Source organism: Rhinichthys klamathensis, unplaced genomic scaffold, assembly GCF_029890125.1.
Source record: "Rhinichthys klamathensis goyatoka isolate OS25496 unplaced genomic scaffold, OSU_Roscu_1.1 h1tg000111l_1, whole genome shotgun sequence".
Lineage (NCBI taxonomy): Eukaryota > Metazoa > Chordata > Actinopteri > Cypriniformes > Leuciscidae > Rhinichthys > Rhinichthys klamathensis.
Window position 1 is genome coordinate 10,544,707 of NW_026606649.1, and position 13,891 is coordinate 10,558,597.

The 13,891-nt window shown below is 36.2% G+C and overlaps 1 protein-coding gene across 1 annotated transcript; it reads left to right on the forward strand.

Annotated features, from left to right (window-relative positions):
* The first annotated feature begins 5,105 nt into the window (after window positions 1-5,105).
* slc5a7a (solute carrier family 5 member 7a) lies at window positions 5,106-13,128 on the forward strand. Its single transcript, XM_056254445.1, has 9 exons — window positions 5,106-5,446; window positions 5,725-5,975; window positions 6,665-6,778; window positions 6,895-7,050; window positions 7,206-7,354; window positions 7,798-7,947; window positions 8,353-8,506; window positions 10,513-10,730; window positions 11,973-13,128. The coding sequence occupies exons 2-9, from the start codon at window positions 5,792-5,794 to the stop codon at window positions 12,624-12,626; spliced, it is 1,779 nt and encodes a 592-aa protein (XP_056110420.1). The 5' UTR covers window positions 5,106-5,446; window positions 5,725-5,791; the 3' UTR covers window positions 12,627-13,128.
* The last annotated feature ends 763 nt before the right edge of the window (window positions 13,129-13,891 follow it).

Below are 13,891 nucleotides of genomic sequence, written 5' to 3' on the forward strand. Positions count from 1 at the left end.
TTTTTTTTCTCAAGTTTTAAATGTCAGTTACATAAGAGTATAGATTGGTCTAATTTGAATCCAAATCCAAAAAGTAAGATTGATTACCCCTAACTACCTGCTAGTTGGTCAGATATTAAGACACAATCTTAACATAGTGGCTATATGCAACTGGCCTCTGATGGCAAGTGGTCAGTCGAGACTTTCCTTTTTAAATCTCACCACAAACATTATTCGGACAGTTGTTTTCTTTTAAAGCTGCACATAACTAGTGAAGTTTAACCTATTTGCGCATTGATTGGTTGGCAGATTCATAAAATTGATTAGAATTTACACTAAAAATGCAATTGTGGCCAAAATGGCCATATGGATTTCCGACTACCTCCAAATTAGTGATCAAATCACAAAACATTTTGACCCCATTTATACCTACAATTATGGTGTGTTCAAGTCCTCCTGAAGTTCGTATTTACAAGTTGAGAAGTCGGGTTTACGACGTCGGGTGCGTTTAAGTCCCTTTCGTCTGAGGAAGATGACGTTGTCTTAATTAAGTACAACAAAAATACAGCAAGGTTTTTAAACTCTACTTCTAGAAAATTAAGAACAAAGAATGTGCATTGGGTGTTTTTTGCTTTTAACGCTTTTTAATTAATTTATGAAGCCACTGTAAAATTGATCATTATATTGTTTAATTACAATGCTATTATATTTTGTGCAGGAAATTAGCTTAATTTGTTTTAAATAAAAAAGCCTGACAATGTCACTGCTAATTACCTATAAATATCGTGGTATTCCACCACAATTCTCAATGACACGTCTCCAATTTGTATAGATTAAAGATCCCAAGCTTCCCACTCGTATGTCCGACTTTGTGGTGGCGTTCAACTCATAAATATGATCTTTTTGACTTGACTGGAACACATGTGCTGACCACTTTTGATCACCTGAGATATGATGTTTTTAGGTGTAAAGTGGTCTGACAATTCGTCAAAGGTCATTGCACCTTCTTTCTTGATGAATTTTCTTTCATAAATATTACACAACAATATATATAATATGCAATAAATTTGTCAAAGTGCATCATATTTTAAACTTTAAATACTTACACTACAGTTCTTGGCTGCCAATGCTGTAGACTAATTCTGCTGAGAAACTTACTATTTCTCAGACAGAAAAGTAGAGTGACTAATATTTTATATCGTAGCTATGTTTGTTTATCAATAGATATAAAACATTCCTGTGCAGTGTTTATGTTGTTGCTCTGGAATGTAAAATTGTGAAAGCTTGTTACTGTAGTAATGTATAGCAGTGCTGATTTGTCACTGTTTTGCTATGATTTGTGTGTTCATGCATTGCATACATGTTGCCTACAATGGACAGTGTTTTTTTTTTTTTTTTTCAGAAAGTATGACACTTCAAACCGTCACAAAGGAAACATTTCCTCTTTGTTCTGGAGTTATTTATTTTCCAATATTATTATATTTCTCGAGTATATGTAAAGTTATTGTTGCTTCATATTTTTGTCCTGTGTTTTGTCTAGATGATACATTTTCACAAAATAATTTATTTTCTAAACATTTGACTGATATTTAGCAATGGTTTTTTTTTCTTGCTGTTTTTATTCATCATTAAGGGATATTGTAGTAAAATGTTTAAAGAATAAACTGAAACTCTGGGGCTTAGTTTCTGTACGAATGGAGTCTCTCTCTGTCTATATAACTCTCTCTTATAATTTCTTTTCAGTAGTCAACTGACCAGTCAATACCAGTGTGGCACATAGATTCATCCTTCTTTCTCTTTAAATAATCAGTCTGGCCAGAGCTCTTTGAGTCTGAACTGTGTGAGGGACAGCTGTTATAGGGTGGCTGAACCATGTCCATGATTATAGCTGTGGAAAATCCAATGCCCTTGCTCATTAAAACCACAACATCAGCACAGATATGAAGGCTACTGAAAATGGCAGCCGAGCCATCTGCCGTTTTAATGGAATCGCACATTTATGTCTTTTCCAGTCACTGAAATACTAAAGTGGTGCCAAGATGGTGTTGTGCTGTCATTGGAGACTTCAGCTGGAGTTTCATCTCATTTAATTACGTTTATGAGGATAACTTAAGCGTTACCAACCGCGAGTGTGATATTACTGTGGTTCAGTATACAAAAAGATAATGAGTAGCATACTTTTTAGACACAATATGGGCAGTTACTTTTTCTGTTTTTCTCCGTCAAAAGTTTAGGTTGAATTCGTCTGAGCAGAAGAATGAATCTTCCTAACTAGCAAAACAATATTATTTACAAATGATTTTACCAAGACCCAACAAAAGTAGATCTCAAGCACCATAGCTGATTGTTTGTACACTGCAAAGCCCACGTTGCGTAGTAGTCAAGTTAATTCTAAGTTTAAATTCTAAAAAGGGATGGTTCTCTCTCGCTTTAATCAAACTGCAGTGGGAAAATGCTGTATTTCCATCAGCGTCTGGTGCCAGTGAATAGGGACAGCACCAGAGACAGTCTTTGCAGATCCCTGAGAAGAGGTGACAGCAGATATAAAACACAGAGCTTCCGTGCACAGAGTCAGATCGTCTTGTTTAGCCATGCGTAACAGACGTGACGCTGATGCGGGACCCTGTAAGTGCCCGTTGCTTGCCACTTTCCATCTCTCTGTGTACATACCGGGTTTTCTCCGCTGCTCCAGCTATGGTCCCTGAACAGAAGGCACTAGTTTCTTTCTTTCTGCCGCTAGGTGGCAGCATCAGTCTTCTCTGTAATTCACTTTTGAAAGCCACAACAGGTAGTTAAACAAGTGCTGAAATAGACACAATATAAATTAATTTACCTTCATACATTTTTTTCTTTTAATAATTAAGTAAATTTTTTTTTTTTTTTTAACAAATATATTATCCGAGTTGCATTTCGAAGATCATACATTTTATCACATCAATGAACATTGTTGTAGGCTAGGCCTAACCTAAGTATACAATTTTACGTTTAATATAGCCTATATATTGTATTGCTGTTTCTTATTATTATTGGTGACAGTTCTGTCAAATCTGCTGTTCATTTGTCCATGAAAAACTACATGTTCATCTCTCGGCGACACACTTCAAAGAACACGAAACAGATGTGAAGTATGCTCATTAGCTGAGCAAAATCTGCGCGCCATGACTGTTCCCATGCACGAGGGATCTAGAAGAACACATCGAGTGATTCCAGATAAACATTTTAAGACATTTTAAAAAGCATATAGTCATCCTCCGTACACTGTAAAAAAAAAAAAAAGTATTGTTGGTTTAAAAAAAAAAAAAAGTATTGTTGGTTTAAAAAAAAAAGTAAGTAAGCTGGTTGCCTTCATTTTGTGTTCATTGAAAATTAAAAAAAATAAATACAATGGAGATAGGTTTGATCTACAGAAACTCAAAATATGATGTTATCTGAGCCACATAAGTTGATTTGAGAAGAAAAAAAGAAAAAAAATTGTGATAACAAATCATGAAAATATTTTTTTAAACTAACTTTTCTCTTGCACTTTTTAAACGGACAAATAACTTTTTCTGGAAAAAAAAAAGCCAGGTCTATTACTTTTTTCAGAACCTGTGCCACATTTGCTGTTGAAAACTGCTGTGGGATCTTGACCAGGCCTTTTCTAAACTACAAAGAACTTCGACATCTGTACAGGAAGTATACCGTCTGCTTATAATTGGGACTCACTTGGCAAGCTGTCAAAATGTTACCAGTTAAATTAGTCGACTTGTCTGATATAGGCAAGGTAGAAGATATCCGGCTTCTTTTTTCCATTAAATTGGCTCGTTTGGAGAGTTGCATTCTCTCTTTTAAGAAAGCTAAACAGATTCTTATTTCTCAAGGAAATTAATATGATTTTATTTAGAAATGCCTGCAGAACTGTCAAACGTGCAGAGGCGCAATTAGCATCTAAAAAGTCTCAGATTCCTGGAGATTTGTTTGTCAACACTTTATTTCGATAGTCCACTTTGGACTAAATTGCTAATGTTAGCTAGCTTTAATGCATTGTTCCATCAAGGACAAAAGATAAATAAAATTAAAAAAAAGAGTAAAAATGGCAAAAGAAAAACAAAGGTTTCCATTTTATTTCGATAGTCCACTTGATATGATTGTAAAGCGCTTTGGGTGTACAGTAGTACATATGAAAGCGCTATATAAATGCCTCATTCATTCACTTTAGACATTCAACTATTAGTAACTTTGCAACTACATGTCAACTAACTCTCATTAGAGTAGACTGTCTGCTTAATATCTGCTAACACGTTATTTTGATGCTCCCCCAACAGACACTAAGTAACTTGGCAACTAAAAGGCAACTTATATTACTAACCCAAACCCTAACACCTAACCATAACCTAACAGTCTATGACAGACTACTACAGTCTACTAATACTCTAATGACAGTTAGTTGACATGTAGTTGCAAAGTTACTTGTAGTTAGTAGAATGTCTAAAGTGGACTATCGAAATAAAGTGGAACCCTTTTTTTTTTCTTTTGCCATTTTTACTCTTTTTTTCTGAAATTTTCTTTTTTCCTTGATGGAACAATGCTTTAAAGCTAGCTAAAATTAGCAATTTAAGCCACTAGGAAAGCCACCACCTGCATGAAATTTAGCCACTGGGTGGCAGAATGTCAGAATTTCATTTGCGGATTTTAATGAAAAGAAATCATAAAACAGAGCACTCCTGCAAAAGAGTAAAACAGGCCTAAAGTCTTTTAATACTTTGAATGGGTACCTAGATAAAAGGAATTTGTTGATTCCCTACTTGATTCCCTACTTGATGTACTTTTATTAACGCTTTATTAAAATAGTTTAGCCTGTATATAGCAAAGTCAAAAACAGAGACAAGGTAAACGTGTTAAAATACAGCAAAAATAAATAGGCTATGCAACGTATAAAAACGCACAATTGCGTTGGATTACTGTCGTGTTCAACGTCATTTAGTGTGCCAGTGCTGTTCAGTTTGACTATACACACCCTCCTGACTTTTCTATTTTCTCTACGCAATACACTTGAATTTGGAGAGTTTGGGTGGCGTCTAAGCCCTGGCGCGAGGTTCAGCACTCTGGACAGCGAAAGAGAGAGAGAGAGAGAGAGAGAGAGAGAGAGAGAGAGACTGCCTTAAAACACCAGTCAAGAAAAACATGAATGGAACCGATATATTTCACTACTCTTGATTTACAGCTGTTTCCCCCCTGTCTTGCGATTTCCAGTTGACTTGAGAACCTCCTGTGACGCGCGGCTCGTTTGCGCGATCTGACATATTTATTCATAAATAGCCCCCATTCACATCTCTCTGACGTTCACCGACCCTCTGACGAAACCTGCTCTTATAAGATTCACAGTAAGTTTGGCTCACTCTGAAATGTGCTGTACTGCTCCTCTCCTGAGGCGACAGTTGGGCTCTTTTCGCACTCTTGGTGGCAGTTGAGCGGCTGATTCACAAAGGTGAGGCACTTTTCATATGATGTTCAATTATGAAATAGTTGTCATTTCCCCCACCTAAACAAGAAACATGAAATCCATTTATTTAGCATGCAATCTAACAAAGCTTGCGTGACTGAAATAACCTGCTGATTTAGACTATATTAAGAGATAATATGCTACGCATGTCAAATCTTCTGTGCAGCAACAGTTGATGCACAATATTTCTCAATCCTGATCTTCTTTGTGTTGAGAAGCAAAATAGACTTTTTTTCTCTCTCTTTTCTTATGCATCTCTTTAGGTCTCTTTTCCTTAGGTCTCAATGCATTTCGGTTCTTTAGAAATACAACGACTTTAGCAGAGAGAAGATGAACATCCATGTGGAGGGGTTGGTGGCGATTGTCATCTTCTACCTGCTAATCCTTGTAGTGGGAATCTGGGCAGCATGGAAGAACAAGAATTCCGGCGTGATGGAGGGAACTGATCGCAGTGAGATTATTATGGTCGGCGGAAGGGATATTGGATTATTTGTCGGCGCATTTACCATGACTGGTGAGTTTCAGAGAGAACTGAACAGAAAAGCCTTTTACTTTATATAGTCTATATGCGATATAACGTGACTGACGTTTTATTTTTACATTCTTCAGTTTAGAGATTTAGTTATCTAACAAAAATATTCTGTCTCTATAAAAAAGTTTTCTTGATGTCTTTCTACATTAAAGTAGACAGGCAAAATAAATAATTGGGGGACAAATTAACCATATCTTATAAATCGCCTATGTTGAAAGAGTGATAAAGAGGGGGGGAATCGAAGACAAATTCTGAAATGTGTAGGCCTAAATGAAATATACATTATGAACTTATATTTTATGTATATATATATATATATATATATATATATATATATATATATATATATATAATGTTCCATTGTGCATGTAATGTGTAGTGTTAATTATGTAATTATTTATGTTACCAAATATGGTATCTCCACATATACACATCCGTATATATATATATATATATATATATATATATATATATATATATATATATATATATATAGATGATAGATGGATAGATAGATAGATAGATAGATAGATAGATAATATATATATATATATATATATATAGAGAGAGAGAGAGAGAGAGAGAGAGAGAGAAAGAGAGAGAGAGATATGGAGAGAGAGAACAATATTCTTTCAAGACCATTCTTTTCTTTAAATCCTCTTTCATTCCAGCAACTTGGGTCGGAGGAGGTTATATCAACGGCACTGCAGAGAATGTTTATCTTCCCGGGTACGGCTTGGCATGGGCACAGGCTCCCTTTGGATACGCACTCAGCCTTGTCTTGGGTATGTTGTGTGCAGCTTTGATAAGCGATGAAAGACATTTTTCAGAGTTCAAGTTAACATGCTACTAATAACAAATCTGTCAAACATATAATTTCTATGAATTGATTCATATCAAGGTGGCCTTTTCTTTGCTAAACCCATGCGCTCCCGGGGTTACGTCACCATGCTTGACCCCTTCCAGCAACTGTATGGAAAAAGGATGGGCGGTCTGCTATTCATCCCTGCTCTAATGGGGGAAATGTTCTGGTCAGGCGCCATCTTATCTGCCCTTGGTAAGAATAGAGAGGGAAATGATCTCTTATGCAGACCTTTTTCTCAAGCAATCAGTAAATTTTGCAAGCTCTACCATAATTGTACAAATTGTATAAATACATTGTAAATACTGCTTAATTAAACATAATGAAAAATATCTTTCTTTATGTCACAGGGGCCACACTGAGTGTGATCATTGACATCGACATCAACATGTCTGTGATTATTTCGGCTCTTATTGCCATTTTCTACACGCTGGTTGGAGGACTCTACTCAGTGGCCTACACTGATGTTGTCCAGCTCTTCTGCATTTTTTTAGGACTGGTAAGGATTCACAGAGCCACATGGTGAAGTCATCGCAGTGATGTCATTTTCCCCTTAATTCATGTCTGCATTTCTTCAGCAGCATATAACACTGTGATTGATCAAAGTGACTGTCAGCTATGCAGTTTTGAGAGTAACGACTCATCAATCACTTTTCGTAGATACAAGTAATAGTGTTTTTTTTTTTTTTTTTTATTATTGCATTATTAATTGAATTCAAATTTATAATATAACTATAATATAATATAATATATAATATAAATGCAACTGATTAGCTATTGCATTGCTGTAATAATTTTAATTAAAATTTAAAAAGAAATGTTTAAAACAATTATATTATATTTTGCACTTGCACATGCTACACATTAAGTTCAATATGGTGTGTTACAATGTTATAGATAGTCTATTACATGGTAATAGAGTGGAAAATGTTCTCTTCGTAGTGGGTGAGCGTCCCTTTTGCACTCTCAAACCCAGCTGTGTCTGACATCGGAGTGACAGCAGTGAAGCAGCTCCATGCTAATCAGACTGCATGGCTCGGGAAGATAGACAGCGCTGACAAATGGATGTGGGCTGACAACTTCTGCCTCCTGGTGAGTGGACAACTCACTGTAGCATGATGGAATGGAGACACAATAATTTTGCCAATGGATGATTGTTGATTCTGAAGGGCCAAACCTAATTTCTCACTTTATTGAACAATGCAATCGTTCGTAGGGAGGAAAACTAAACCAACAAAAAAACTACGGAGAGAGAGAGAGAGAGAGAGAGAGAGAGAGAGAGAGAGAGAGAGAGAGAGAGAGAGAGAGAGAGAGAGAGAGAGAGAGAGAGAGAGAGAGAGAGAGAGAGAGAGAGAGAGAGAGAGAGAGAGAGAGAGAGAGAGATTAGCTTTAATACTTGTAATTTAATTCTTTACCCTAATTTATAACACACTTGATGTTATGGATCTGTATCATGATGTCTGGTGTCTGTATTTACAATGACATTTCTGTTTTTAGATGTTGGGGGGGATTCCCTGGCAGGTGTATTTTCAAAGGGTTCTTTCTGCCTCTTCAGCTACCTATGCTCAAGTCCTCTCATTCCTGGCTGCCTTTGGATGTATCATCATGGCTATTCCCTCCGTCCTGATCGGAGCCATAGGGGCTTCCACAGGTAAGACATTTGAAACCAGACATTTTTTTTCAAAGAGAGAAAGATTTAATGAGAGTGGAATGGTGAGCAGGTGCCAAACAGGTGTTTGGGTGAATAAATACATCATGGGTGATATTAAATTATATTGCTTTCATTATACATTTAAAATGTTCAATCAACATCAACATTAGCATTAATTGGCTTGGTTCATGACTTATAACTCTTTAATGGAGAATATGTTTAAATCCCTATGGGAAAAATACTTCCGAAATAATTTCTGCTCACAAAAGGGGGTGGGCACTGTTGCAGTAGGGAATAAAATATTATTGCAACTTTGTTTCATGCCAACTTTAACAACAGGTAATTTATTGCATATATAGTTTTGCATTAACCCTTAAATGCATACCTCAGGTCTTTAGTGACATCATTCACTACACTCCTCCTCATTCATTTTTTTTAAAGACATCAATCTTCGTAGTATTCCTCAATCAGTTAATTAATGTTTTTTTAAATCATATAGGGTTGCTAACAACCCAATGTGTGTAACAGTGTAAGCATATTTTTCCTGAATAAGTGCAGTTCACCTTTTTTCCTAAGGTGGCAATGTCTGATACACAATGATGAAGTGACGTTTCACTCACAGTTACCGCAGGCAGAAAACAAAAGAATAGGAAGGATCAACAGCAAAACTTGAAATGGCTCAGCGATTTACTGCAGAGCAAGTACTGAACACAATCAAATATTAGTGTCACTGTCACTTGATGGTGGATCTGGTGAAGAAGCTGTCAGCGATCAAAATATTGATTTTGAAGATATTGGAAATGATAGTTTTGAGAATATGTCTGAGATGGTGAATATGAGCCAGATGCTGAATGTACTGGGAAATGAGCTCTGATGAGGACAGTGATGATGGTATAAAACATCTGCTCCAAAAGCTAACAAAATATTATTTATTTTATTGTTCTGTAATTGCTACTCTAATAACAAGAGAGTTTTATATTTTCGCGACAGGTAGAGATCCATCCGTGTTAGATATCGATCCAGGACGCTAAAGACCCGGATATGTAATAATGATTGGCAAAACCTTCATGCATTTAAGGGTTAAATAAACAACATATGCAAACAAATTCACCCCAGCAGTCTAATTAGTCTGATGTACAGGCTGTATCCACTTACAGATCAATAGACTGAGACTTTGGAGTGCAAAAAAAATGGGAAGGCTCACTATTTCAGGAATAAAAGCTTTGTAGCAAGGTTCAACATTGGACTTTTTAGATCTTACTAAGTCAGAAATCTTTCCTTTAAACAGATAATACAAAAGTGCTCTTAATTACACACTTATTCTGTTGTTTTTTCTCCTCCATAACATGCCACATACTGTACCCTCGCCCTGAATAATTATTCACAGCTCATCCAAATTAAAAATGTGCATCAAAGCATTTTTCATATTGTTTCCTGTATATAATGTTTCCTTGTCCTAAAGCCATTTTGCCTTTGAGCATGTACTGTATTTAGTAGGCTACATACCGTCAGTAATTCTAATTATGTAATCACGTTTTTCTCATTATTGAGGGAAACAGTCTGATTTGCTATGGTGTGTTGTGGGAGGTGTTCCCCAGGCTGTATCAGCCCTGGGTGGAAACCATGTTCCCTTCAGATCACTAAAGAAATGAGTAAATAACAACAGCTGGTCTCCTTCATACATTATTAACAGATTATCCATTTAACGATGTGAACCCTGTAAATATTACATCTGAGGGAGGCACACAGCACCCAGATTTAATCAACAGACTTTCAGCATCAAAGACGCAGCCAGTCACTTAAATTACTTAACTTATTGGGAATAACAGTCTAATCAGGCTCAATGCGTGTTGCTTTTGGATTGAAAGTAAAAAGAATTTGAAATAGAACGTTAATATTTAATTTAGTTTAATATACATTAGCCTCATGTATGATGCAAAAAAAAAAATATATATATATAGTATATATTACACAAAGTATGTAGTAAGTATGTTCTACCCCCACAGATTGGAACCAAACAACCTACGGGCCAATTCCTCCCATGCAGAGGGACCAGTCCGACATGATCTTACCGATCGTGCTACAGCACCTGTGCCCAGCCTATATCTCCTTTTTTGGTCTGGGGGCAGTTTCTGCCGCAGTGATGTCATCCGCTGACTCATCCATCCTATCGGCCAGTTCCATGTTCGCAAGGAACATCTACCAGCTCGCTTTCCGGCAATCGGTGAGAGCCAGTCTAATTTAATTCACTGCAAAGTCATTCACTCCAAAAAAAAAAAAAAATTCCAGTACAAATATCTAAATAATTTTAAATTAAGATCTATTTAATTGAGAAGCAAAATCAAAATTAAGTGAGTGTATACTTAAAGTTCACGTTGTTTCAAACCAGTATGAACACAAAAGAAGATATTTTGAAGAATGTCCGTAACCATGAACCCCATTGACTTCCATGGTATTTTTTTTCCTACTATGGAAGTCAATGGGGTACATTAACTGTCTGGTTACCGACATTCTTCAAAATATCTTCCATTGTGTTCAGCAGAAGAAAGAAATTCATACAGGTTTGAAACAACTTGAGGGTGAGTAAATGATGACAGAATTTAAATTTTTAAGTGAACTATCCCTTTAAGAAAAAATAAGACATTTTATTAAGATTTTTAAGAAAAACCTATTTTCGTACCTCTTTTTAAAAAAAAAATTTATTTTTTATTTTTATAAAGTCATTTAATTTTGATTATTTATAGAAAACCACTTTATATCTTAAGTACCTTTACTCTTAAGAAAAGTGTGAGAAAATAGGGCACTATATACTTTGTTAATAATAAGAAACTTCCCGTATTGATTTTTTGCATTGTGTTGTGTTTTAGTGTTAAAGGAAATGTCCCAAAAACTTAACGGATAATGTTTTGGCAGAAATTTCCAGTACCTTTTCCAATTTTTCTACATATTTTTTTTTTTTTATCTTACAGTGTTGATTTAATAATATTTAAATATTTGTAATGGAAAACATGACAGAAATAATGAGTAAGAAACTATTTTTTTTCACTGTCAGAATAACTGACTTCTCTAAAATTATAAATATGCATACTAATGCAGGAATGAGGTAATTGAAAGGATTGGTCACTCAATACTATTAATAATGATAATAATAAAAATTGGTCATCATTTACTCACACCCATGCCGTTCAAAAACTGTATGACTTTCATTCTTTTGCGAGACACAAAAGCAGATATTTTGCATAATGTCTCATCTGTTGTTGTCCACAAAATGAAAGTCAATGGCATCCAAAACAAAGTTTTATTGTTTGGATGCATCAAAACGACACTGTATGGAAAAAAAAGCACCAATATCAATTGATTAAAAACTGCATATTAATTCACTTGATCAAATAGAAATGTGTAGCTTTCTCAGTTATCCTTTTATTTTCCCCTCTAACTCTCGCCTCATCTTTGTACTGACCTCAAGGCTTCCGACCGTGAGATTGTGTGGGTCATGCGGATCACTATTTTTGTGTTCGGGGCTCTAGCGACGGCCATGGCTCTCCTGTCTGGGACTGTCTACGGTTTATGGTACCTGAGCTCTGACCTGGTCTACGTCATCATCTTCCCCCAACTCATCTGTGTTCTTTTTGTCCGTGGCACAAACACCTATGGCGCTGTGGCTGGATACGTCTTTGGAATGATCCTGCGCATTGGCGGAGGGGAACCTTATCTCAAACTGCCTCCGTTCATCTACTACCCCGGATGGACCATTGAGGAGAAGGTCCATCATGTGACCAATGAGGTGGAATACCTGGTGTTGCAAAGGTTTCCCTTTAAGACAGTTTCCATGCTGGCCTCGTTCCTAAGCAACGTGGCCGTCTCACACCTGTTTAAGTACCTGTTTGAGAATGGCACATTGTCGGCTAAATATGATATCTTGGATGCAGTGGTGGCCAAGCACAGTGCTGAAATAATGGACAAGACCACATTGGTGAACAGGAACATCATTGGACTGAATGAAATGGCCCCGGTCAAGCCAAGACTTAGTGTTACTTTAGCTGCTACCTTCGCCAGGAAAGAAACCCTGACCGAAGAGGAAGACTCCAGCCCGGAGTCACCAAGTCATGAGAACGAGTAGAGGCTTTATGGTCGATCCTGAGACTCTCTAGTGGCTCCATAATGTGAAGGACTGCTTCACACAATAAGTAAAGAAATATCAGATTTGAATTACATAATTAATTCACTTCACATCATTTTCTGGAATTGCCATCACTTCTTTCAGAAGGGAATTGAATAGCAACTGAAAATGGGAAGAGAGAGAAGAAGAAAACAGCAGAGATTCATGTGGTGTGAGTAATTTTAGGAAAAAAACTGACTTGATGGTTTTACTTACCCTGAGAAGCTCTCCGACTCCTGTTGGTATGTACAATCCTGAGTGACTCTCCTTTTCCCTTCTAAAGAAAATGTTGAGATACTGTGATAATCCTGGGGATATAATAATATTAAAAGGAACTGTCCACCCAAAAATGTTCTGTCATCATTTTCTCAATGTCGCTCTAAGCGTGCAGACTTTATTTATCATGTGGAACACAGAAAAATGTCTCAGTGGTCATACAATTAAAGTCAGTGGGCTGTTTTTGACCCTAAAACAGGGGGGTGCGGGTTAAAACGTTCTTCAAAGTATTTTTGTGTGTGTTCCAGTATTGAAAGTGAGAAAATGATGACAACATTTTCATTTTTGCTAGAAATATTCCTTTAATTCCAGTGAATCTGGACACAGATCAGTCCAGATTTAAAAAAAGAAATGTAACAGTGATTATAATATTTCAAATTATAGCTATATATGAGTAAATAATAGGTGTAAGTCCATGTGTCATGCCATTATGTACGTCAAACTCCCATTCTAGATATTAGTGCAGATTATCCTATCGTCCTATCATAAATGTAGCTAAACAGTTATATGCTGTTCCATAAATACAAAATTATATAACAAGTGATGTGCTTCCCATCTACAAAATACCTTTAACAACTGTGACATAAGTGCACATGTGGCAAATGTCTTTTTCATGTTCATAGTGCAATATTAAGATGAACGGAAAACAAGGAACATGGAAATATGTATATAATATAATCTTTCAATCGCCTTAACTATGGATTAAATGGAGGTAATTGGACATTATGCAAAGCCGGTTCGTCACTTTGTTGTTCTTGAAAATGAATGTAGCTGCAAATGATTTACCAGATGTAATAATAACCTCCGGGGTCTGTGCTGTGTTATATTTTGTGATTTGATGTCAAAAGAAGTCGTTGTACCTGGTTCCAGGATGAGCCAGCTGCTGTGTTATTTTGTTGGCTTTAGCAATACAGAAATTTGTGTGATGTGTGTATTTATATTCCAATGAA